Source organism: Pezoporus occidentalis, unplaced genomic scaffold, assembly GCF_034315485.1.
Source record: "Pezoporus occidentalis ecotype Australia unplaced genomic scaffold, CSIRO_AGI_Poc_V1 ctg41, whole genome shotgun sequence".
NCBI classification, from domain to species: Eukaryota; Metazoa; Chordata; class Aves; order Psittaciformes; family Psittacidae; genus Pezoporus; species Pezoporus occidentalis.
Genome location: NW_026915736.1, coordinates 4285100 through 4310416, shown reverse-complemented (window position 1 = coordinate 4310416; position 25317 = coordinate 4285100). Strand labels below are relative to the sequence as shown.

The 25317-nt window shown below is 38.5% G+C and overlaps 1 protein-coding gene across 3 annotated transcripts in view; it reads left to right on the top strand.

Moving 5' to 3' along the window:
- The window catches only part of GRID1 (glutamate ionotropic receptor delta type subunit 1), a 593210-nt gene that overhangs the window by 351399 nt on the left and 216494 nt on the right, over positions 1-25317 (top strand). For all 3 annotated transcript variants that reach the window (XM_062634051.1, XM_062634050.1, XM_062634052.1), the window contains exon 4: positions 5712-5917. In XM_062634051.1, the coding sequence (XP_062490035.1) occupies positions 5712-5917 (206 nt within the window). The remainder of the gene's footprint in view (positions 1-5711; positions 5918-25317) is intronic.

The window sequence follows — 25317 nt, the reverse complement described above, 5'->3', positions numbered from 1 at the left end:
TCCTTATAGTTCAGTATTTTTTATGGTGAGCATTAGTTTTGTAGTCGGAGTGACAAAATTAATATCTTAGCAGTGCATCAAGGCTTTCCTTCCTTCCTTGTAATAGTTATCTCTGCAATTGCCTCATTTTTCTGTTGTCAGACCTGAACATATGCTGTATCTGCCACTTAGGAAGAAGGCTCTCAGTCACAGAAATTCTCTCTCCAGCCACATGTAACAGAAGAGATACAAAGTTCAAAAGAAGTTTGCTTTTCTTACGAAGCTCTAGTGAGTTAGTTCCAATTCCAGCCTAATTTTACATGGTTGTGCTTGACACTGGAGTATTATAAACATATCCAATTATTATATGGTTTTACAGATCACTTTAGAGAAGTGCTTGCCTGCGTGCATTCTGTATAGGGTACATTCATTTTCCTTCTGGAGTGCAGGTGTTGCATCATCTTCAAGAAACTGATGTTCTCTACAGAGAAATTTTCAAATATTGTCTCTGAAATTCTGCATGTTGGACATGTGAAAACCAGGTAGGCAATTAGATGATTAAAATAGTACTATGTGATTTTTATGGTTGAATGTAGACTACACCTGAGTAAAAGCAACTAGTTAGAAAATTGAAGACAGAGATAGCTGTAGGTTGTGTAGTTACAGCAGACTGGTCTTTCATTTGTCATATGTTCAGACAGAAGTGTTTGACTGTGATTGAGTTTGGATTTGCTGTACTTTCCTATAAAGTAAGAAATAAATGGGCACAAGGAATTATTTTATTAGTAACAGTTCAGGTTAACTCTCTAATGCTAAAATCTGAACTTTTTAATAAAAGGCCACTGTTGAGACTACAAGAGACAAAGTACATTATTTTAACAGATAAAAGCATTTATAGAATACTTTATTTTTATTAAATTCTCTGAATTTTACAATTTTACAACTCCTTGGGTGCTGAAGAAAATAAAGAATTAACTGTTCTAAATTATGAGAAGTGGAAAGAAATTTATTACTGTTTCTATGAATATTTCTGTTTGAGCTGTCATTGAACAAAGCTCAATTTTTCTTTTATGTTGCATGGATTTGTGATCTACTAAATGGAGGAGAAAAAAATGAGGGCATCAAGCTCACTTTCATATGTGATATGTAAAATAAAATAAAACCAAGCCTAATTTATTACGATTTATAAACAAATGCTCCTGCATATGGCATGTGTTTGTGCATTTATGTACTGATATATTTTAAGAAATTATATCCTGTTAGTAATGGCTGCAAATAATTATTTGTGAAAAAAATTCCATTCGATAGGCACCTAAAATAGTCACTTCTGGAAACACTTCTCTTCAGTTCCTGCTTCCTCCTCTGAATTCCCACCAAGCCTTCTCCTCCTCCCTAGTGTCATGTAAGAACAAGCATGTCAGCATTCAGGAAGATACAGCCATGCAGTTAATTCTAATTGCCAACACTGAATAAATTCACATTCTCTTCTATTTGTGAAAAACTGACAGATTGTGCTTGTACACTTGAGCTTGGACAGTCTCTTCCATCTCAGTTTGTTTTATTCTCAACCTGGGAAAAGTCTGAATTCTTTCACTTTTTTTGAACTGGGAAATAGTCTGTTTTCCTTGGGGGTAAAAATTTATAAGGGAATACAAGATATCCTTCCAAGACCAAATATTCTTACCATATGCATCGAGTATTTTGCACTGGTCTGCAACAATTATTTCTAACCAGTAGTTCAGCAGGGGAGCTGAGACATAATGCAAAAGAAACGTAGTAACATCAGCACAGTTACTCTTTTGTAAACAGATTTTCTTTGTGCAGTGATAACTTCAGGTGCTTGCACAAAAAGACAAGTCATTACTAAACTATAAAAAGGGAATTTTCTTACTGCTTGTCAGGCACTGCAGTAATTTTGAAGGACTGAACATAATTACTACGCAGCTACACAGGATTTGGAGAAGGCTCAGGTTCTGAATGACTTCTTTCCCTCTGTCTTCACTGGCAAAGGCTCTGACCACACCAGCCAAGTCTTGGAAGGCAGACGCAGGGACTGTGAGAATGAAGACCTTGTGCCCACTGTAGGAGAGGATCTGGTTCGAGACCATCTTAAAAATCTGAATGTGTACAAGTCCATGGGTTCTGATGAGATCCATCCGTGGGTCCTGAAGGAGCTGGTGAATGAAGTTGTGAAGCTGCTGGCCATCATATTTGAGAAATCATGGCAGTCAGGTGAAGTTCCCTATGACTGGAAAAAGGGAAATATAACCCCCATTTTCAAGAAGGGGAAAATGGATGACCCAGGGAATTACAGACCAGTCAGTCTCACCGCTGTGCCTGGCAAGATTCTCCTGGAAGGCATGCTAAGGCACATGAAAATCAGCAAGGTGGTTGGTGACAGCCAGCATGGCTTCACTAAGGGCAAATCCTGCCTGACCAATTTGGTGGCCTTCTATGATGGGGCTACAGAACTGATGGACAGGGGTAGAGCAGTTGATGTCATCTACCTGGACTTGTGTAAAGCATTCGACACTGTCCCACACAACATCCTTGTGTGTCTCTATGTTGGAGAGACATCAATTTGATGGATGGATCACTCAGTGGATAAAGAACTGGCTGGATGGCCGCACACAAAGAGTTGTGGTCAATGGCTCAATGTCCAGCTGGAGACCAGTAACCAGTGGCGTCCCTCAGGGATCGGTGTTGGGACCGGTCTTGTTCAACATCTTTGTCGGTGACATGGACAGTGGGATTGAGTGCGCCCTCAGCAAGTTTGCTGATGACACCAAGCTGTGTGGTTTCGGTTGATACACTGGAGGGAAGGAATGCCATCCAGAGGGACCTCAACACGCTTGTGAGGAGGGCTGATGCCAACCTCATGAAGTTTAACCATGTCAAGTGCAAGGTCTTACACCTGGGTTGGAGCAATCCCAGGCACAGCTACAGGTTGGGCAGAGAAGAGATTCAGAGAAGCCCTGCAGAGAAGGACTTGGGGGTGTTGGTTGATGAGAAAATTAACGTGAGCTGGCAGCGTGTGCTCCCAGCCCAGAAAGCCAACTGTATCCTGGGCTGCATCAAAAGGAGTGTGACCAGCAGGTCTAAAGAGGTGATCCTGCCCCTCTACTCTGCTCTCGTGAGACCTCACCTGGAGTACCGTGTGCAGTTCTGGTGTCCTCAACATACAAAGGACATGGAACTGTTGGAACAAATCCAGAGGAGGGCCACGAGGATGATCAGGGGACTGGAGCACCTCCCGTATGAAGACAGGCTGAGGAAGTTGGGGCTGTTCAGCCTGGAGAAGAGAAGGCTGTGTGGAGACCTCATAGCAGCCTTCCAGTATCTGAAGGAGGCCTATAGGGATGCTGGGTAGTGACCCTTCATTAGGGACTGTAGGGATAGGACAAAGGGTAATGGGTTTAAACTTAAACAGGGGAAGTTTAGCTTAAATATAACAAAGAAGTTCTTTAATGTGAAGGCAGTGAGGCACTGGAATGGGTTGCCCAGGGAGGTTGTGAATGCTCCATCCCTGGCAGTGTTCAAGACCAGGTTGGACGAGGCCTTGGGCAACTTGGTTTAGTGTGAGGTGTCCCTGCCCATGGCAGGGGAGGTGGAACTTGATGATCTTAAGGTCCTTTCCAACCCTAACTATTCTATGATTCTAAGATAATTGAAAAATCTCAGTGTTTCATGTATCATCAATCCATATAGTAAGCAAAGGTATAGTAATGAACGCTAGTTTACTGGATTTAAATTAACAAAATCCAAACTAAGCTTGACAACTTCTGTCAAATACTTTGACCTATAAACAGTAGTTGTTTGTCCGTCATTATTTCAGCACATGTGCAACATTTAGCAGTTCTAGAAGTCTGAAGTCTTCTGGCATTTTCCAGAAATGCCTGCATAACAATAAACCTCTTGCTTTCCTCAGTGACTCAGGATTTTATACAGTAAGCAAATCTAGTAGGTATTTGTCAGTGTGATAAAATTGCTATAGACTTGCCTAAGTCACCAGCAAGACCTTCTTGAGTACACCTTTCCTGATGGTGGGGCTGGCTGGAATGATAATCTTATTAACTAAGCTTGAGTTAAAAAGGCAGTAAAGATTCTGCTGCAGTTGGCTCATCCCTAGCTTAATTTCTATTCCTTTCTGATGTTTCTCTGTAAATGGGCTATTTTCTGAAGCTGAAGTTATCATATTAACGGGCATTCCCATATTTGAATAGAAGTACAAAGCTACTCAGGCTAAATTTCAGTGTTTTCCTTTTGGATCTATTGTTCGATCGTTACGTTGTTGGCTCCAATATATTGTGCTTGTACATGAGCTAAATTCTTTAACTGGTGTGTTCTTGCAAGGTGTTACTTGTATCATGTCTCATACGTTGTTTTTTAGGGAGAGAAAAGAGAACTTCAAATCTGTATTCTATGGCCATGCAACACCAAGGTTGGTGATGGTCTAACAGCCCTCTCAGATGGGGCATCAAGGAATGCTACTGACTCGAATCAAACTGTTTTTCAGTCTCCTGACTTTGACGGTGTCTGTGGTATTGAGATGTAGAATTTAATCAGATGCTTACTTCCAGAATTTAAAACAAAACCCCAACCCACCAGTCGTTATAATGTAATTTGTAACAGAGATCGTTAGAGTTACAGTCAAGTTTTCTGAAGTGTGGGGTTTATTGTGAGATTTATGAATGTAATGTAACTTACACCATTGAGCTTCACCCATGAGCTGATATTTGATGATAAAAGTGTGAGAAAGGAATGTGAGAAAAGGGGAATAAAAATTTTCTTATTCAAGGCAAATTATATATGCTTCACATAAAATTAAGGGCTGCTAATGACATGGTACAGCTGTGATTGGGTCACTGTCAATTTTGAAAGCAACCTGGCTCACTATAAACTTTGACCTTTTTCTTGCTCTAAATTTCACTACAAAATAAAACCTCAGACATTTATTACAGGAAAAAGCTGAAATTCATTAAGATAGAGCACAGTTTGAACAGATTCCATCATGAACATAATATGAAATGTGTGTTCTTCCATACTAGTGTCCTAACAAATGTGATTAGGGAAATACCTTTCTGGTTTTGTTTTTGTGGTTTTTTTTTTCCATTCAGCTTGAAGTTGAGGGACAGAGCTCAATGGAATGGGCTTTGAAAGTGCTCATTTGCAGCATTTCCCCTACTGAAAGCTTTGTGGTTTTTTTTGTTGTTTTTTTTTTGTTGTTTTTTTTTTTTTTGGTTGGTTGGTTTTGGTGTTGTTTTTTGTTTGTTTGTTTGTTTTGTTTTTTAACCTTCAATATATGGTGGAAGGAGAGAAGCTTAGGAGTGAATGATTTGTCTCCCTGCTGTTCCTGGATTTCTGCATTTGAACTGTGATATTGTTGGGGTTGGACTGTCTTTTTGTTTGTGCAGTGTTAGGCCCTGTGGCCTTGAGCTTCTGGGGAGTTACATACAGCCACCCAAATACATGAACTGGCTCTTCCAAAGAGACATTCGGAGTTTTCCAGGGAAAGGTAATTGATAGAATTTCCCTGTTAAGCGCTATCTGTGAAAGGGAGCTGTGGCAGATGGCTGTGGAAGATGGAATACTCTTCTCCTGACAGCAGTACAGGAATAAAAAGTCTTTTTCCAGCTAATTAGAGATATTTGCCTAATTGGTGAAGGTTGATGCAGTGGTTCTTTTTTTTTCCTCTCCTACCCCCTCTCCCCGCCCCCTCTCCTGTGTTACAGATATACGTGGACTGCAGGGATTTCTTGATCAGGCCTCAAGACTGGGACTTGATGTGTCATTACAAAAAGTGGACAGGAACATCAGCAGAGTCTTTGCCAACCTTTTCACTACCATGAAAACAGAAGAGCTGAACCGCTATCGGGACACATTGCGAAGGGCTATCTTACTCCTAAGCCCACGGGGAGCCCAGACTTTTATTAATGAGGTCAGTGCACAGTTTTTATCATTAACATTTCAGGAACATATATGATGGCTTATGTGACACCTTGCCATGTTTTCTGAAGTGGTAGATTTTGACAGTGCTGTTTGGTAAATGTCGAATAAGACTGCCAGATTTTAATGCCAGGGAATGGAAGTAACAGGTACTCCATGTAATGCATACTTTGTGGTTAAGGCAAACTGGGATAGCCTGGGCCAGGTGGGCCCTCTTAGTATACTATGCAGATTTATGGGACAATTCTATTTTTCCAGTCATCTTCCATACCTGGATTTCAATCACAGTTGATAAGTGACAAGAACATCTACTATAGTCTATTAGAAAAGAAATATAATGTGCCTGAGTCATCTTTACTGCGGAAATCTTCAAATTCATATTAAAAAGGCATGTTATTGATATTTGCAAGCTGAGTCACAGAGTTGTTTATAAAGTATGAAGCAGGAATTATGTGTTTGTCTTTTTTTTATTTCCTTAATGGTTCCTTGAAATCAAGTATGCTAAATAAGGCAGGGAGTTAGCTGTTGGGCAAACTTGTAATTAATATTGTGCTGTGGGCTAATTTTTGGCATGAGCTAGTTTTATCTAGCTTTTTAAACATTAAATGATTAACTAGTCTGCAATGTTTTATAGATCAGCATTGTGCATGAGAGTTGGATCCTCAGTATAAGTTTATGTGTATTCATTAGCTAGGAATTTGGCAATGAAGTAGGTTGGTTTAATTCTTTTTATTTTAACTAACCAGGGATAATACTGACCCAATAAATTAAACTTTGGATGAAGTCTGTTTCTAGTTATCAATTTTGCTGCATCAAAGCCTGCTGGATTAAAAAAAAAAAAAGAGCTAGTTTAACTTGATTTTTTTTTTTTGTGTTTTTTTTTTTTTTATCATATTAGCATAAGTAAATTCTCCACATTTATGTTCATCAGTGATTTTTAAATCAATAGGGTAAATTTTATGGTAAATAAATTAGGCAAATGGGTAGCTGGGAAAGACTAAATACAGACATGATTTCTACTTGTGTTTGTGCATACACAGAGATTTTCAGTAGAGGAATCGGGGAGTACTTGCTCTCAAAGTACAGTAAGCTATATGCAGCTCAGTCAGTGATTTTATTTGCTTCATAATAGGCTCTGGCAAAAATACACATTGCTTAGTTTTACATTGAGTTCTAACAATGTATCCAAACCAGGTATTGAAAAGACATCAACACGTGTTTTATTGAGACCCAAGCTGGGTAGAAAGTCTGTCCCCCTTGAGTGCATAAGGCTTCAGAAATGTCCATAAGAGTTACGTGCATGCACTGCGAGGACCCTGTGGGTCTCAAGAGCAGAGGCTAATGTATTAAACTGTTTTACTACTCACTTCACCTTAAAGCAGTGTGTATTATAGGCATTAAGGCTAATGATCCTGATACATTTCCAGATCCTTGCAGGAGTTTAACTGTGGGCAGAAATGAAAAGTAATTTATTTGGCAATCTTCTTATATTGAATCTCAATTGATTCAGAAAAGCTTTATAGAAAGAAAATTTACATCTTAGAAAGGAACTCTCAAAAGACTTAAGCTGCGAGGCGCAAGGTTTCGGGAAGACTCCTTCACTAGCAGAGGCTGGGCTTACATTTTATGGAGGCTTGCAATAACGGATTCCTCAACTAATTATCTACAGCACAATTCCAGAGAGTCTAGAATAACAACTTTCAGCTTAAATGAAATAGGTATTCTTAGTAAATTACAGAAATACATAATTCATAACGTGCAGCAGTAAGTGCATTCGAATCTTTACTTATTTCCACAGTTAATATTTCATGCTGTAGGTAGTGTATAACTATATACTAAATAATGTTGTTACCAGTCCAGCTCCTCACCTTGGAAGTTGTTCTGAAACAATTTCCCTTTTCTGTTTTGGAAAAGTATTTATGTCTCTAAAATATGTAAGTAGTAACCCAAGAAGAAAATTAACACAGTTTATTTTTAAATTTGGGGTATATTGATTTTAATCTTTTCTATTTTAGCTCAAATTACAAATAAGAGCTTAAGAACAATGAGAATAAATTGGATTTCAAACTTTGTTTCCATTAATTTCTGGAAATGGAAAGTTCCACGTGAAAAAGAGGTTTCTTGTTAAGTTTTTTGGTTTTGCTGAGCTGATATTTTGTAGCAGGGGAAAAATACCTGAAAAACTAGATCTTATTAAAGTCCATTAGCTAATAACATAGAATCATAAAAGCCAGGTGTTACACATGAAAACTCTTGGGGAATGCCAAACAAAAATAAGATTTTCTTGGACAGCCTCTGGAGTATGAACCATGATGGAAATGGTTTTAACAAATTTTTCTTAGCAAAACTTATAGATGTCAGTCATTAGAAGCTAGTACAAGATTTATTTTGTCTCTTTCAATATTGCAAGTGATACATTTTTCCTGCTAAATTTATGGATACAGATTTCATCCCTGCTTATCTCTTGGATGATCTCATCTGACTGGATGCACAGAGTTAGGTCGCTCTGACATGTCATATGTGAAACTTTTGAAATTCTAACTCCTCAATTTTAGAATTATTTCTTTAATTTTAGGCATCATTTTCACTTTACTTACTTAGTATCCTCAATGCCTGTTTCTGTCATGTGTCAAACTTGGGGCAGCAGAAATTACTGACATTTTGTAAGTTTTCAAAGCTTATTATTCTTCCATGAAATTGCTTTGTTTGTAAGAATAGAGAGACAAAAAATCTTTTCAGTGTTAGAAGTATAAATATGGAATCAGCCTTTATAAAAAAAATCAAAACAGAAAGTAAATGCATTTTTTAAATGTTAGCTACTCTAGGTTTTCCATTAAAAGGTCACTTTGGGATTAAAACAAACTTAATCTAAAGACAGTGTGTCTCTCTTTAATAATTTTGTGAAAAATGTTCCCTTCTCCACCTGCAAAAATCCCCAATATATTTGCCCTGGTTCCATTGCTTAATTCATATGCAAAAGAATTCTCAGTTGTAATAGGTATGCATGTAGGAGCAAAAATTGTTTCATATTTTGAAGATGTGATTTCCTTGCAAGGCAATATATAGGAAAAAAAAAAGAAGAAAAGGTAGCAGTGCAAAAATGGAAAGGAGATTTATTACTTTCAGTTATTCTGTTATTTCTGGCACAGGCATGGGATCCAAGACTCATAAGTCTCCCTCTTTGCAAAGACTTCACTTGCCTCTTCCACTTATCAATAGAGACATTTTTTTTTGGTTGCAAGTAGTGGAGGCATATTTGTATGGATTGCTTTTATCAGTAAGGGCTCTAGCCTGCATACTGACATGAATACATGGAAAATGGTTTAGAGAGGGGTGACAAAAATAATAAAAGGATTGGAGAGCAAGACCCAATGAGAAAGATCTCAGGAATGTGCTATATACAGCCTTCCTAAAGGAATATAAATACTTGAGAAGAAGCATAAGAGGAGGAGGAATTGTTAAAGGTAATCATGGGTGGTCTAACAAGAAGTAATGACCCCAAATTAAAAAGGAATGCTTTCTAATGGAGAGCTTAATTAGACAAAAAGTAACAAGTGATAGGACAAGAGGTTACAGCCTCAAGCTGCGCCAGGGGAGGTTTAGATTGGGTATTAGGAAAAATTTCTTCACCAAAAGGGTGATCCAGCCTTACAACAGACTTCCCAGGGAAGTGGTGGAGTTGCTGTCCCTGGAAGTGTTCAAAAACTACGTAGAGGAAGCCCTTAGTGGCGTGGTTTAGTGGAGGCCTTGGCAGTCCTCAGGTAACAGTTGGACTTGGTGCTATTTAAGGTCTTTTTCAACCTAGTTGGTTCTATGCTTCTATATGAGCGCCTGGCAGGAGAGGTCAGTGAGGTGTCATTCTTCAGGGTGTTCAAGAAGAGATCCACTAGATAAAAAAATCTTTGTTAACTTAGTCTAGCAGTCTTTTCTGAAACAGTTTGAAGGATGTTCTAGATTACCCAGGGGTCCTGCTGAAGACATGTCAGGAAGCATTTGTTGTGTGAAAAAATTCAGACTTTTCAAGTGGGGGAAAGGATCTTGTGGTTCAGTATTTCTCAAGTTTCCTACTGCAAATGTGCAGTATCTGTTAGCTGTGGAGGACTTGGTGGTGATGTTTTGTTTTTTATTTCTTTGCAGAACACATTTTATTTATTTGGAATATGTATTTTTATGAGATTTTTCATAGAAACCATAGGTGATATCAGTTGCTTTATAGACTTTAATCATGCTGCTTTCTAGTATTGCCACCTTTACTTTTGAAAGCCAGTAAAATGGAGGCTGTAACATGGTTGCATGTGGTTATTGATTTAAAAAGAGAAGGGATTCTTTGGTTTACAAAACCCTTAACTCAGCATTGCTTGTTTTTTTTGGCAGCTTCATTGAAGTCAAAAATGCTTCCATTTAGGTGTGTCTTTGAAAATTATATCATTGCTTGTTGAGTCTGTCTTGACTGTAGGCTAGTAAGCTTACTGCAATAAGGTTGTTAGTATATATGCATACCCCTGCACATACAGGCTGAAAGAGGAACTCTTTACATGCCTAGTATAGTAAACAGGATACAAAAAAAAAATCAAATAACTAGAGAGCAGATTAATTGCATTAAAAATTGATGCTAAAACCCTGTATCATTGCAGCAGGGTTATCTGAATCAATGCAATTCCAATTTGAGCTGAAGCTATAAACTGCCAGAATAATACTGTTTGTTAAACAGTTATAATTTATCTCTGTCCTGTTTATGCAGTCACCTCTGTGTCCTCACCAGAAAGCAAGGACTGCTTTCTGTTTCTCTTTTACTCTAGTTAATGTCAAATGTTCTGACTTATTCCTTTAAAGAAGAATAAAAAAAAAAAAAATATATTCTGCTTTTGGTTAAGGTGGGGCCATTTCACACTGATTTTTCGACCTTTTTTCATTACTAGTCATTGAGGATGCTGCGCACCTTAGTCCCAGAGCACTCCTAGCTGGCACTTTTTGTGAACAGTGCTCCAGACTTCTCTTTTTTCCTCTGCAGTTGGTGACATGCTATTACTTGACTGGAGCTGCAGGAATTATTTATGGCATCTTGAGCAGTTTGCACCCAAAAGGAATTGTCTGAAATGGATTTCCACAGGAAGCAGACACCTTAACATTTCAGAATTTAACAGGAAAAAAGTTTAATAATTTTCTGGCACTTGGCATTTCATATTGCCATACAGCTCTCTTATTTATGTTACGAACATTCAGCGTATTAGCCGGTATCTCTGCTTTCTAGAGTGTATAAACATCTTGAAATACTGGTAAATAATTTGGGAAAAAAAATTTATGCCTTTTTCATTTTTAGAAGGCAATTTCTTTGTTGAAAGAGGTGGTAGTGATTTGTGAATGCTGGTAAAAGAACTGTAGAAATAATACATTCTTCTTTCAATAGTTGAAGTTCAATCATACCCAGCTTGTTTTTTCTAAATCTTTCTCTGGTTTTCTATTTCTTCCTCTGTGCTAAAACCTTGTCTGCTGGCATTTGCAATATAGTAACACTTTGTGCTTAAAGAGAATAATAGTTATAATTAATTATTAATAATATAAAACAAGCAAACCTCATTAAACTGCTAAAACTTAAGTGAAAACAAAGCCTCACATTATGGGATAAATTAGCGTAGAAGCAGGTTCTTTCAATTGGGCCAGAAGAAACCCCCAGCCACACACAAACCCTCACACATTTTGTTTCACTATGATTAATGAAAGCTGTGGGATCTCTGAAAATGTTTGTAACGATCATTTACATGTGCAGTCATAAATTTGTAGGCATTTTGAAGAGGGAGAAAAGATATCATAATTTGGTGAATAAATGGCTTTACGTGAATTCTTTACGTAGCTTCATGTAAATGACACTTCTTTTACTAGTGCAGGTAAGCTTAAGTGATGATAATTCTAGAATTTTATTTTATTTTATTTTATTCCACTCCTAATGTTGCAACAGATTTTGAACCTGAATGTTGAACTAATGAGAAACATGAGGCCTGCATTCGGTTCCGTACATCTCTAAGAATAACTGATAGCAGCTTTGTGAGGCTTTGTGGGTCAATTAAGAGGAAAAGAAAAAAAAAGGAAATGAAATATCTTAGAATTACACAGTTCTCATGAGTCTAGAAAGAAATAACACTTTCTCCCCCCACCAACCAACCAACCAACCAAAAGAAAACTCAAAACAACAAAACCCAACAAACAAACAAAACCCAACCAAACCAAACCAAACCAAAAAACCCAGCAACTGATGCACAGTGTAATTTCTCATCACCTGCTGACCAATGCCCATCTTAGCCCCAAGCAGTGATTGGCGCCTCCCAGACAGCTACCGCCAGTTTCCATACCAAGCATGACGTGCTGTGTTATGGATTATCTCTTTGGCTAGTTTGGGTCAGGTGTCCTGTCTCTGCTCCCTCCCAGCTTCTTGTGCGTCTTCTCACTGGCAGAGCATGAGAGACTGAAAAGTCCTTGATCAGTGTAAGTGCTACTGAGCAACAACTAAAACATCAGTGTGTTATCAGCACTGTTCTCAGACTAAAGCCAAAACACAGCACTGCACCAGCCACTAGGAAGAAAATTAACTTTATCCCAGCCAAAACCACACCACTTACTAAGTCTCTCAATGTCATTAATAGTATGTATGGTCTGAAGGAACTAAAGTTTTCAGGTCATATTTTGAATCTGATGACTGAACACATGCATAGAAGACCATTTATTTTTGAATATCATTAAATCTGTATGTTCAGGAACTGGAAATTCCTCTTGTTCCGAATACTTACTCCTCAGCATACTGTTGGATTCTTGTTTCATTATGGGTGTTCAGTTGCTAAAACATGACTCAATTCCTGAAAATTTTGCTTCCATCCACAAGTAAGGATGTTGGGAAACCGTGCTGAATATCTGGTTGAAAAAAAAATAAAAATTGTTGAAATACTTTAATTTTACATTGCTTCATGAGCTTCCTTAATTTTTATTTTGTTATTTTTCATTCGTTTTTTTTAGTCTAGAAAATTGTTAATTTTCTTACCTATTATATTTGTATCTTTTCTCAATCTCTCTGTTAAGTATTGAAATGAACAGCATGGTGCAAGGTAAGCCTGTTCACATGGGATGGCCCTGATAAAGGTGACAAGTCTGTAAAGTGGAAGGCAATAGGATGCGGAGACTGGTATCCATGTCGTTGAAGCAGGTGCTTGTGCTATGGTATCACTATGTCATAGTTCATAGGTTTCTCCTTTCAGGGTAGCCCCACGTTAATACAGTATGTTCCAGAAGTAGCTCTCTGCACAAATTTAATGTCAGGATTCGGTGTTGGGACCAGCACTGTTTATCTTCTTTAATTTTTTACATGGACAGTGGGATTGAGTGCACCCTCAGCAAGTTTGCTGATGACACCAAGCTATGCGGTGCAGTTGACAGGCTGGAGGGAATGGATATCATCCAGAGAGACCTCGACAGTCTTGAGAGGTGGGCCCAGGCAAACCTCATGAAGTTCAACAAGGCCGAGTGCAAGATCTTGCACCTAGGTCAGGACAACCCTAAACACAAATACAGGCTGGGCAGACACTGGATTGAAAGCAGCCCTGAGGAGAAGGATTTGGGGGCGTTGGTTGACAAAAATCTCAACAGGACCAGGCAATGTGCACTTGCAGCCAAGAAAACCAAACATATGCTGGGGTGCATCAAAAGAAGTGTGACCAGCAGGTCAAGGGAGGTGATTACTCCCCTCTGCTCCTCTCTCATGAGACCCCCTCGAGAGTACTGCGTTCAGCTCTGAGGCCCCCAACACAAGAAGGACGTGGACCTGTTGCAGTGAGTCCAGAGGAGGGCCCCAAAGATGATCAGAGAGCGGAAGCACCTCTCCTATGAAGACAGGCTGAGGGAGTCGGGCTTGTTCAGCCTGGAGAAGATCAGGCTTCAGAGAGACTTTATAGAAGCCTTCCAGTACCTAAGGGGGGACTACAAGGAAACTGAAAAAGAATGATTTACAAGGGTATTTAGGCTAGAGGTAATGGCTTTGAAATGAAAGGGATTTAGATTAGATGTAAGGAAGAAATTCTTTACTGTGAGGGTGGTGAGGCAATTGCACAGGTTGCCCAGAGAAGCTGTGGCTGTGCCATCCGTGGAAATGTTCAAGGCCAGGTTGGACAGGGCTTTGAGCGACCTAGTGTAGTGGAAGGTGTCCCTGCCAATGGCAGGGAAATTGGAACTCGATGATCTTTAATGTCCCTTCCAACTAAAACCAGTCTGTGATTTGGGGATTCTTTCTGTCAGGAGAGGTTGTATTTATGGGGGTGGTTTTGAAGGGAGAGGAGTAATTAATGTCTTGGAAACAGAATTGTTGCATTGGGCCACATGCAATTCATTCCCTCTAGTACTGTCTTTAATAGTACCCAGTTTTGGCCTTTGAGAGAGCTGATGAAGGACAACTCTTCAGGGAGCACTAAAATCTTGAGCTACAAAAAGCTAACCCCACTTCAACCTACACCCTCATGTTTATTTTGTTTTTTAAAAATAATCTTACTTCAGATTTTTCTACTCACTCTTGGGATACTGTGCAATTTAAACATAAAGCTTTTATATGTGTGTATTTTTAAAGTTAAATATCTTGACATATCTGTGGTCATTATAATACATAAATATATGTAAAATCTTTCTCTAAAATACTGCAAATCTGCAGATGACTTTATCCTTCCTAGCAAGGATAATTTTCTGCAATTTAGGTATAATTTACCAGAAATCAGAGATTACAAATTAATTATGGATGATTAATTTTAAAATATGTTCCTGCATTTGCATTTCATCACTATGTATTTTACTGTTGTAAGACACTAGCACAAGCAGTGCAGGTACGTGAGAAAATGTGTCTGCCTTATAAAAATAGAAAAAGTAATGACCATGCAAAAACTATTTGCCATCTTCCAGTTTGACTGTTTTTTCCATAAATTCAGTAAATTCTTAATTTTACTTGTGCTAGGGTAGCTTGAGTTTGAAGATTATAAAATAGATACTGCAATTATTCAGTTTTTGAACCTTCAACGCTGCTGAGTTCACATAGTAGCTGCAGGTTGGCTTTTTCCATTGACACATGTGCAAGAGTTTCTAAGCACAGGGATTGACTTGATTGTACAGAGCCCTGTACTCCAGTTAATCATCTCGCACCTAAAATGCACTTCTAGAGCTGGTGTTCTGGATTAAGAGTCATTTCATTAGTAGTTTCAGAGGTTATAGAATGAGGCCATTTTTCTGTAGTAGGGGATGAGTACTAATTGCTACTAATAATTTTCACCTGCTTTGCATCATTTCATAGGAGGTTTTTTAATCACTTTTAGTAGGTGAAACAAAACTATATTATATTTACCCAAGAGTTATTTTTAGTTTCAAATTTATTTGGAAAATGATTTAAGCCTTCACTAATTGCTTGCAGCATACAGTACAGTGCTGTCTGTGTGTGAGATAGAAGCTTGGGCAAGATTTATCTTGGTTTGAGAAGATTAATCCCAAGAAAGATGTCCTAGGTCTGATGCTCTTTTTCCCTAAAAGTTACTTTTATGTTGGGCAGGCAGTGCACAGCGTAGGTGCAAGGGTTAGTGTTGCTGATACACTACTGTCCAATGTGTAGGAAACAACACTGAATGTTATGTTAGTGTCATAGAATCACAGAATAGTTAGGGCTGGAAAGGATCTTAAGATCATTTAGCTCCAATCCCCCTGCCATGGGCAGGAATGTCTCCCACTAGACTACGTTGCCCAGGGCTCTGTCCGACCTGGCCTTGAAAATTGCTGGAGATGGAGCATTCACAACTGCTGGAGTTGGAGCATTCCAGTGCCTCACTACCTTCACATTAAAGAACTTCTTTGTTATATTTAAGCTAAACTTCCCCTATTTAAGTTTAAACCCATTACCCTTTGTCCTATAACTACAGTCCCTTAATGAGGAGTCCCTCTCTGGCATCCCTCTAGGCCCCCTTTAGATACTGGAAGGCTGCTATGAGGTCTCCATGCAGCCTTCTCTTCTCCAGGCTGAACAGCCCCAACTTTCTCAGCCTGTCTTCATACAGAGGTGCTCCAGTCCCCTGATCATCCTTGTGGCCCTCCTCTGGACTTGTTCCAACAGTTCCATGTCCTTTTTATGTTGAGGACACCAGAACTGCACACAATACTCCAAGTGAGGTCTCGCGAGGGCAGAGTAGAGGGGCAGGATCACCTCCGTCGACCTGCTGGTCGCACTTCTTTTGATGCAGTCTTCACAGTTCAAGGTGTAGAGCTCCCTGAAAAATCTAAAATAGAGGCTTATTGGAGTTCTTTGGAAATGTAAGGGAAGAAATGTTTGGGAACCTTGTTCATCAGGGGCAAGCAGTTAGATCTGGTTAAATTAAGCTTATAACTTGAGACAGTGTGGCAACTGTGCAATAAGGTTGTCTTTTCCTCAGGCAAAGAGTGTTCTGTGTCAAACAAATACAGCAGTGTATCATCAACATAAAGCATGATGTGTCATTTCATTTACCTTTTTACCTTGGAGGGTGGCAAATATCTTAAAAATTAGCAAAGGTTTAAGAGTTGTTTTAAAAGAGAGTATAGTATATGCTAATAATTATTTATCCTACTGCTGCTTTTAGTACTTCTGGTGCTATTGTAAATAGTATGCTTGAGTGTCTTCTTATGAATTGGAATGTTGCTTTACAGATGCTAAATGAATATATCCCCAAAGAATTTACAGCATGCAAGGTGGGACAGATAGAAGTATTTGGAGAATAAAAGGGATTGATGATGAATGTTGTGCAATGACAAAAGTAGTGTCTTCATACCAAGATCTTAGAAATCAGCATTTGAAAAGGGGGGGGGGGGGGGGGGGGGTTGGAATTAAATAAGGGAATGTAAAGCATTTGTAGAATCTTTTTTTTTTTTAATATGGGTAGGTGAAGAGTGTTAACACTGAAGCCAAAATCCTCTTTGTAGTAGTAGTTTCAGCAGGGTATGAGAGGAGCTTACAGTAACATTTTTAGTAATCAATATGTAATGTCATCAGAGCTGGGAAAAGAGTTCTAGCATTACAGATGGTTAAGAAGAACTGTTTATTAGAAAGGTTATGAATCTCTGAGATTTTGGGCTTATCCTGGATGACCAGTTTAGTAAGAAATGAAAGTCAAAGATGACACTTGGATTGTAGTCCAAATTGGTAGGTCTGATATTCTGGCTGTCTGTTTTGACTGAGAAAAAGGATTTCCTTTCCCGGAAGGGAGAGGGTTGAAAAATCTCATTATCCACATCAAGCTTATGAGGGCATCCAGAAAGCAAGCTAACTATTTAGATTCAACAGAATATGAAAAATGTGTCACAGAGAAGTAGATCAGTTCTCATCAACATGTGAATGGCAGTGGGTTTTTTTTTTGCTATTTTGCTCACTGGATGAAGTTAGTGTAAAGGGAGGGGATTACGGAGTGAATGGTTGTGGGAAGCTCCTTGGGAACTTGAAGAGGATATCACAGAAAGTGTCCCCTGAAGAAGCTGCGCTAAAGGAGTGGCATAGGAGAAAACGCAGGAGAAAAGTGCTGAGAAGCAGAGGTTTAGCAAAATGAAATGTGATCATCTATCTGACAAGTCAAAGAGAAGAGAGTAACATTACGATGTTTGGCTAAGAAAAGTGAATGTCAGTAAAACCAGCTTCACTTAAGTGCAGAAAGTAGAAGCCCGAAGGAAAAGAATTTAGCTCAGAAGAGAAAGTTCAAGGCTGTGCATATGAACCGTTTGTTAAAGGATCTGTAGGTATAAGGAAGAGGGAGAATGGAATGATAGATATAGAGCCAGGAAGGCTGTGGGAAAGGAATACTTTCTGGCCTCAGAGAAGAGAAATGGGGTAAGAAGAAACTAATTTAAAGGTATATAAGACCTTCTAATTCTTATAATGGCAAATGTGTCGACAATATCTTCAAAGGTACCAAGGACTGGAAGGCTCTATACTGTATGTATGGAGTGAAGAGGCAGGCTGGCAGTGACAGTACTTTGTTGTGGGCTGGGCATCTTTTTTGATGGATAGTTGCCAGAGTGACAAATTAGGGGTTGCTTGTTTGTCTTTCAGTTCTTGTCAGATATGCAGTTTGCTGTCCTCCAACCATTGGAAAGCTGTGTATCTGTAGACAGTAGAAATTTTACTCCTGTTTTTGTTGTGATTATTTGTTTTACTGAAATAAACATCGATATGCAGAATTACTTCACATTCCCCTTATGAGACCTTTTTCCAGGTTTTTGGACCACTTTGCAGTATGACTTCTAAGGGAATAAAAGCAGCTCTGACAGCATCCTCTGTGGGGCAGGACATAAACTCTGTGTCATACTTCCTGATAGAGTTTTCAAATTTAGTAATATCTTCTCATTGGAAGTCTTCATACTGAAGTTTTCATAGAAAGAAATATAATCAGGTTTCTGTACATGGATTTGCTGGTTTTGCCATCATGTTTGTTCACTACATATTCAGGCTTTTACTAAGATACATTTTTACACCTTTTTTTCAAAGATCACTTTTCAAGGTTGATCTCTCCGTGTTGAGGCAGGTACCTAATGATTATCCCTACAGAACATAGAATATAGAGGTAAAGGATTATTAGCCCCCTTTTTTTTCCAGCGGGGACATGAGGTTACAGAGAAAGTAGGTAATTTTCGAGGTCGCCTGATATGGGGGCTGAACTTTTAAATGTCAAACCAAGAATTCGCCCAAAAGGTCATCCTTTTGTTTGATACTGCCAGGTATGTCTTTGCCACCACTGACCCCTAGTAGTTTCATTTGACAGAAATGATAGTTTTGTCACTCCAATGATGCTTTTATCAGACATGCAGCCTTTAACCCCCCCCACCCCCGTCAAATATTAAAATTCTCTTTGAATAGTGTGTTTGCTTTAGTTTCAGATAAATAATGCAGATTGCACATACATTCCTACAGAGCATTTAAAGAGCTGCTACGGTAAATTTAAAAATCTGTATTTTATTTATTGAATTGAGCCCTTTCATTGTAATGGAATTATAGTTTGCTATAGACCTTGTTCTGTGAACGAGATCAATTTGTTTGGCACTGACCCATCCATTCAACTTGAAGCAATCAGATTTAAAAGCTTTGCACTTTATTAATGTGTGTGCAAATAGCAATTGGATTCCAAGGACACTCTTTAGGAACGCACCTTGAGTGATTGGTCTTGACATATAATTTGTGTTTTGCTTCCAACTTTCCAAGGGAAAAACTCTCGATAAAATTATTTTTAGATAATACTGAAAAGGGAAAAAGGCCAAACCTTGAAGTATGACAATGACTTTGTGTATTTACTGAAAGTATATTGACTTGAAAATACTGCAAGTTCCCCAACATGTTTTCCCATTAAATTATTAAAGAGTATTGAGCATATTTTGTGATGTATGTAATATTAAAACACAATCAACCAAACAAAAAGTATAATACTGTATTGTTAATTTTCTAAACTGTTCTAACTTTCAAGATATTTTAAAACTCATTGTCAATCACATCTTGATTTAAAGTCAGACCAATCTAGCAAATAGAGCACTTTGGCCTGGATACAGTTATGAATACTTAAAATTATGCAGTTCAAGTCAGATATATCCCTGATAGCTTGCATAACCAAGAGGCACCCTAGCACTGGAAATGCTGCCATGTAAATAAGATGGTTATGTCATCCAGGACAAATAACCAGTGGAAGTGTCCAATTTGCAAATGCGTGCTGTGCAGGAGTGCTAAAAACAAATACCAAAGAGAGAAAACTGTGATAAAAAGAGGACCTTAAGGTCTTGATGTCAAGACCTCTTAATGCTTTGGGAATGTATGGCTGGAATTCTCACTGCCTACTTCCTTCAAGTGTGAAACGTTGCTGCAAACAACGCAATTGAGCTCCAGGTAGTTTTCATGCATGTAGGATCCTGTGCGGGAGGGCACCTCCACTTTTTTTGGTATTTCTTTTAAGAACTTAATAAGAGAGTTTGCATAAGATTCCTCAGAAGTTTACACTGCCCAAACTGTTGGAGAACCAAGTGAATCTTAGGTTCCTAGTTTGGATACTCACAGTTTCAGCTTATATTACATCTTCAGATTTTTTCTTCCTCACTGTGTTTGAATATGTTTTATACTTTTTTAAAAGGTATGTCTGGATTTGAATAAGAATACTGTTTGTTGTGATTAGTGGTTAAAAGCCTTGAAAATAATATTACCCATCTAATTTTCACCCACGTAGCTTTTATTATCTATATCTACATAAAAATGGATTAATTCATTACTTAATAAAGCTAATTAATAACAGTTATATTTAACACCAGACATGTCTGAGTAAAATATATATGCTTATGTAATATAGATACTATATAAAAATATGTATGTATTATACACACACACATACACAACTTGCATATTATACCATACCCAGGTAAGTCACTTAAGCAGGAACTTGTGCCTGCGTAAATATGGAAGAAGAGAGAGTAAATGTTTGCTCTCTGCAGCTGGAAAAGGAAAATAGGGATACTGGAGCAGAAACGAACCAGAGAGTACAAGTTCCTCAGACCTCTTGTGTTTCAGCTCATTGAGAACGTTCATAATTCTGATGTGCTCTACTGATATTTGCAAATAGTGTTGACATCTTTCAGTGTAACTAGGTGGAGAACTGTATCTGTAAAAGCCTCTTGGAATTTGTTATTTCATGCAGGGGATTTGCAATGCTGGCCAAATGGAACAGAGAGAGTGTAGAAGACCCACCTTGCTCAGGCATGTCATTAGCACTGAATTTTTTCTGACCGTGAAGACACAAAGAGTAAAATGAAAAAAGGTCAAAGCCTGAGTATGAGAATGAGTAGGGAAAAGCTGCCCCAGTACTGGTATCTTCACAAAGCTCAAAGGCCTCTAGGGGAACATGAGCAGTGCTTCAGTGCAATTGATAAAGTCAGCCAGACATTAGTCCAAAAACCCTCCATATTTTAATGGTAACTTGAGCAGAAGCTGTTATTTGTGATGGCTAAATGAAATTTGTGGAATGTTGCAATCCCAGACGAAAAGGAAAACAAGCCTGAATGAAATAGCTGAATGGAAGTGTCAAAGCATCAACAAATTTGTAAATAACTTGAGGCTAAAGAATTGGCTTTGCCGTTTCTAGTCTTGCCCTCCTGGTGTCTGCAGAAGAAAGGCCTGATTGCCTACTTGTATTTAGTGGTTAATAAGAATGTGAAAAGGAGTCACAAGCTCTAGAATCTTTTAAGTAGGAAAGCTATAAGTATTTTTATATCAACCTTCTTATACTGGGCAGTTTGCATTGCTGATTGCGTCTGCCTCATATGTTAGGAGAATAACAGTAACATTGGTGTTCTCACAAAATGGCCTACATAATCTTTATCTCTGTTCAGGATTTTGCTACTTTGAAAAAATTAAATTTAGCTTTTCTAGCCAGAGATTTTATGTCTTGTTCTCTTTATTTCACTCCCCTTTCAAATGTTTTCATTTGTGATAAAGTTACTACCTGCGACAAATATGTCAAGAGTTTAGGAGTTCCTAAAAGTAAATTGTCCTGGGTTCAGCAGTAGCAGTCATTTTTTCTCCTTCTTAGTAGCTGGTGCAGTGCTGTGTTTTTGTCTTTCGGCTTGGGAACAGCGCTGATAACACCAATGTTTTTAGTTGTTGCTAAGTAATATTTAGTCTGACCAAGGACTTTGTGAGCCTCATGCTCTGCCAGGGAGGAGGGGAAGCCGAGAGGAAGCAGAGACAGGACACCTGACCCAAACTGACCAAAGAGGTATTCCATACCACAGTACGTCATGCCCAGGATGTAACTGTTACCCGGAAGGGCTAGTTCACTGCTGGGTCGGGCTAGGTATTGGTCGGTGAGCAGTTGTATTCTCTTCCCTTGTTATTTCCTTTATCATTATTATTATTGGTGGTAGCAAGAGTGGGTTTGTGTTATACCTTAGTTACTAAACTGTTCTTATCTCAGCCCGTGGGAGTTGCATTTTTTTTGATTCTCCTTCCCATCCCTTGGGGAGTGAAAGCAGGGGAATAGACTGTATGGTTCTGATTTATGGCCTGGGCTTAAACCACAATATAAATAATAGAGGTGCTGATGTTAGATGAACTACAGAGGAACTTAATGAGATATGTTTTTCAATTGCTGATCTAAATTAGAATTAAGAGTACATATAAATCTTTACAGGGAGGTAACAATCCACTTAAAAAATTGCCTTATCAAGATGCTTTGCTTAAGTATAAAGCTGAAGGAAATTCTTTTCACCTTGGCCAAAAATTTATAAAAATTAAAATAAAATACAATAAAATAAATTACACGCCCCCCCCCCCCCAAATCCAACAACCCCACCACCCCCACCAAAAAAAAAACCAACCCTCAAACCAAAACCGACCAGAAAAAAGAAAAAAAAAACAAACAAACAACTCCCAATCCACTTAAGTTTTCATGTTGACATCTGTAATTCAAAGTGAATTCTTAGGGCCATCTGTTTTGCCACATCACTGTAGCGATGAACATTGTCAGTGGCTGTAGGTGAACAGTTAAGGGGCTGGTGAGCTGCTCTACAGCATAATGGCACCCCCCAATTTCCCACTCAGCTCACTGGTAATGATTTGCAAATGAATCTGCCTACTTGTTTATCGGAATTGTCATTACTTCATCAAAGTGTTCCTGCCAAGATACAGCAGCTTTCCAAGGGCTCTGGATTTCATTGTTTATCACTGTCACTTGCTTGTGGAAGAATCAAGCAAGCTAGCAACAGGGACTTTTAATAGCAAAAAAAAAAGAAAAAAACAACCAACCACCAACCCACAAACCACAAGCCCACAACCAAACAAACAAACAAGAAGTGTGACTTTGAAAAGTACTGTGGCATTGAAGTTTTCAAAACAACTAAGTGAAGCTTAAAGAATAAGAATGCAGAAATGGTTCAACTGTGTTTTAATAAAGACGGTGTAGTGTGGGAAAACATAGCATGTATGCCACTGCTGTTGCTAATGCTCATTATTTACTTGTTAATATAAGCAGTCCTAAAATAGATGCTTATCTTCTAAATCAAGACTAGGGAGATGGAGACTCTATTTGCAATAGATATAACTAATGGATATTTCAGGGATAACTCCTTCCTCTCACAGGAAAAATGTGAAGATAAAAGCCAGTAGCACTCATAAGACACCAGACAGCAAAAGAACAAGAACAAAACAAGCTAAGTGGGTGGATAGTTTAGGTGACTGGCCAAGTCAGATGTTTGTTTGAAGAGAGTCATAGTTTGGGTTTGAACTATCCATATAATGAGTGTTTGAGAATACTTTGAAAATCCTTTTTGTTAATCAATAAATTCTTCAGTTATCAAGAGTGACCTATTTTCATATAGTGTGCTAATGTTAGGAGGACAATTAATGATTGTGAAGCACTGCCTTTCTCCTGAACATACCTGGTTTTTGTGCACATTTTCCCTCAGTTTTGTGCTGTTTTCCCTTGATGCTGCACATGAATGAAGGAAAGGGAATATGCTTTGTCTTTTAAAAAGCTGGGCAAGCTAACATAATCTGTATGTGAGACGAGAGAGAGAGAGAGAATGAAACAGCGTAGTGCCGCATTTGTCTTGCTGTCATTCAAGTAGAGACATTTCTGCTCATCAGCTGAGTCTTCTGAAGAATGTCAAAATGTTACTGAAGAAAACCCCATGCAAACTCCCTCCAGCTCATTGTTACTTTTCCTTTTATGTGCAAGAGAACTATATCAAAATGGCTGTCTTTGTGCATTTCCTGCCTTTTTTTTTTTTCCAGGATGGCTTCTGGAAAGGTTTAAGTAGTCTATTCATCCAGAATTTGGCAGCTAAGGTAGCCAGAAATTTGGTGCCAGCCTCCTCGAGTTTGACCTTGCTTTCCTCTTGCTGCTCTCTGCATATACTGCCTATGTAAAACTCTGCTGTTCCAATGCTAGAAATATTTTTGGTAAGAATACTGGGTTCAGATGAGTTTGCATGAGAGCTCAGCCCCCTCTACAACTCTGTGCTTAACATTTGAGATTATATAATGCCAGAGGATAAATACATGTTTTTTTTTTCCTTTGTGGTGGTAAGGTCCTAGAATGTGTGATGTTCCAAGCCAGAATTAATTTATATTTCTTTAATACATTGAGTTTGTAGGCTATTTAAAGAATAATCTCTTGCATTTTCTTGACTGCAAGCAATGACTGGCTCCTGAAAAAGATTAAAATTATTTCAAATCCGTATTTTTCCATTATTTTGAATGAAAACGGTGATCTGGTGGTGTCTAGACAATGGACAATTGCTACTGCCACCTGTTTGCTGATTTGTCAGCCATTTTTTTCAAAGACATTTTAAGTCTGTGGAGGTACCTGCGCCATCTATTCTTTCCTTAGGTTCCTATGTTAGTGCTCAGACTGCATGTCCCTCCTGTTCAACACCTTTGTCTGAGAGTAGGAACCCACAGGGTACCTGTGACCAAGGCCAAGTTCAATTTCCCCAGACTAATAATGCAGTGTAAGCAATTCCTATCCCTCATCCCAACAAAAATGAGTTTTCAATGCTGGCAGTTAAATTTTTTAAAGATGTGATTTGATGGATGAAAATGAATATGTGCACCTGTTTAAAAAATTAACCATAGCCAAACACAAAGCTGCCTGTCTTCCCTTTTTTAAGTAAGCAGCATGAAAGGTTTCCAATTTGTTTTATAAAATTGATACTTTCCTGTAGTGTTGTCTCCCTGCTCAGAACATGCATTCATGTTCAGGAAAGCAGGCTCCACCACAGCATGCTAGTCCACAGACTAGCAGTCTGTCACCAGACTTCTAGTGTTGAGGTCCCCAGTTAGGCTAAACAAGAAGTGGAATGGCAGTGAGTTTCTCAGTGTACCCATGGAAAGCAGAAAATGGCACTTTTCCACCTGGTCTTTCTTAGGGTTTTGAAAATGCTCTCCATCACTCTCTTTTCTGAGTGTATCACTGTTATTTGATGGCAAAAGAAGAGCTCTATAGACTGGGGTACAGGTGAGGGCTGTCTTTGTCTTTTTTTTTCTCAAATAGAAAAAACATTAGTCAAAGGGAACTCTTAGATATCTATGTAAAAAGCCTTCTGGTTGTGTATTTATTGCATTTTTCTTCAGAACAAAAGCAGCTTTTCCCTTTTTTTTTTTTTCCTGAGAGGAAAAAAGAAGCTGTTTTTCCAGCTAATCTCCTGACACGGTTTCCAAACCATGTGGGAGCAAATACTTGGAAATAATGACTGTGCATCAAAGATAAAGTCCGACCTCATGGGATGTTAGCAAAAAAGCAAGTATAGACTAAAGATGGGAATTCAGAAAGTGGTGCTTACAGAATATATTGAAAGCAGGTTGAGGAGGAACAAGAAGGGCAGCAGGGTCAG